Here is a 1,571-nt window from a genome sequence, read left to right as displayed (position 1 = left end):
ATATTTTCATCTTGGTGTTTTCTCTATCGTGTGAGCTCCACACGTTCACTCTATACAGTGTTGTTTACATTCTGTGATGCGCGAGCTGATGACGTCACGTCAAAACGAGATAACTTTTTTTTTCCTCAACTTTGTGTGGAAAAAAGCGGGGATTATGCGGCCTTTTGATAAATATGCGGTCTTTTAGAAATCTGCGCCATTTTGCTGATTATGCGGTAAATTCTGCGATCGCAGAATCGCGTTTTTCTGGAGGGTCTATTATATTATAAATCACAGTGCATTATAAACTAAACTACAGTATATCTGATCTCACCTGGGGTCCCGGCGACGCCCCGCTCCAGCCCGGTGCCCCCCGCCCGGACCTTGTGCGCCCCCCCCTCCCCCATTGGCCCCACAGTGAACTGGAAGGGGCTCCCGGGGACGTGCTGGTTCCGGTACTTCACGTTCACGGTGTGCGCGCCCATCTCCTGCGGGATGAAGCGCACGCTGTAGGCGCTGTCTTCCCCCCGGATGATCTCTGCGTCCTCCGTCTTTCCTCCGGGACTCGTCACCTGAGCCGTCATCTCCTGGTTGCTCGCCTCACCTGGAGAGGGTAAAGAGAATAATGCATCAGGTGGGGTGAGGTCTGAAGACACTGTTAGGGTTATCAGAACATGCACCAAGATGCCAAAAACATGGCATCCAAATATCATACAAATTAGTAATTCATTTTGTTTAGCTGTTAATCATTCCTTATGGCATGGAATTGATCAATATTAGCATCATTTTGTAACTATGGACTTATATACTTTTGGTCAATGTCGCAAAATTACAAAAAACATCCAACGTGAGAAAATACAAAGAACACATTTTGGTGACCTCTTCTCGTTTTGTCCAAAGCACAAATACATGCACTGTGGTATTAGAATAAATGACCAATAATGTTGAGTAATGAATTTGATTTCACATTTTCTTACAGAATGCATAAAGTTTTTCAAAAATAAAAGCTTTTTAAGGGTGAAAAATTCCTCACAATCAAAATAAAACCAAACACAGTAAGTACATGCATCAACACAGGGTTAACCCTCTTAAAGTAAAACAATTATTCATGTCTGCAAATCAGTGAGTTAGAAACACACACACACGGGTCCACAATCTGAGGTCCCCACACAGTGCCAAACATGGGTCTTGCACACACCGTCCTGCAGCTGTGCCTGGCGGCTGCTGCTGTTGTTGTTGAACCCGCTCAGACTCTCCCTCCCCAGGAAGTCTCCGAACACGGAGTCCCTGTACGGATCCTCCACCTGCCGGCTCTCCTCCACCCTCACCTCCCTCTTCGTCTCCCCCGCCCTCGTCTCTCTGATCTCCGTCCTCTCCGTGCGGGTGTAGGTGTGGCTGCTCCTCGTGAAGGTGTGCGTGAGACGCTCCTGAGCCGACACCATGTGGAACCAGTTCCCTAAAGATCAGCGAGGGGAGGAAGAGGGAGGAGGGAAGGGGAAACAGTGAAGGATCGTTCTTGGAGAGGTCCCAGTTCTCGTCCTGGGCCCTGCCGTGGTTCCCCTGAGCAAGGCACCGGACACCCCCCCCCCCCC

General features: G+C 49.0%; 1 protein-coding gene across 1 annotated transcript in view; it reads right to left on the bottom strand.

Moving 5' to 3' along the window:
* Nucleotides 1-313: 313 nt before the first annotated feature.
* LOC104958599 (filamin-C-like) overlaps nucleotides 314-1,571 on the bottom strand; it is a gene marked incomplete at both ends in the record, with an annotated part of 4,292 nt that continues 3,034 nt past the window's right edge. The window contains 2 exons of the mRNA XM_010786343.1: nucleotides 314-583; nucleotides 1,178-1,435. Of these exons, the coding sequence (XP_010784645.1) occupies nucleotides 314-583; nucleotides 1,178-1,435 (528 nt within the window). The remainder of the gene's footprint in view (nucleotides 584-1,177; nucleotides 1,436-1,571) is intronic.

Source organism: Notothenia coriiceps, unplaced genomic scaffold (assembly GCF_000735185.1).
Source record: "Notothenia coriiceps isolate Sejong01 unplaced genomic scaffold, NC01 NC01_scaffold00029139, whole genome shotgun sequence".
Classification (NCBI taxonomy): domain Eukaryota; kingdom Metazoa; phylum Chordata; class Actinopteri; order Perciformes; family Nototheniidae; genus Notothenia; species Notothenia coriiceps.
The sequence above is the reverse complement of the archived record's forward strand: the minus strand, read 5'-3'. Positions and strand labels throughout refer to the sequence as shown.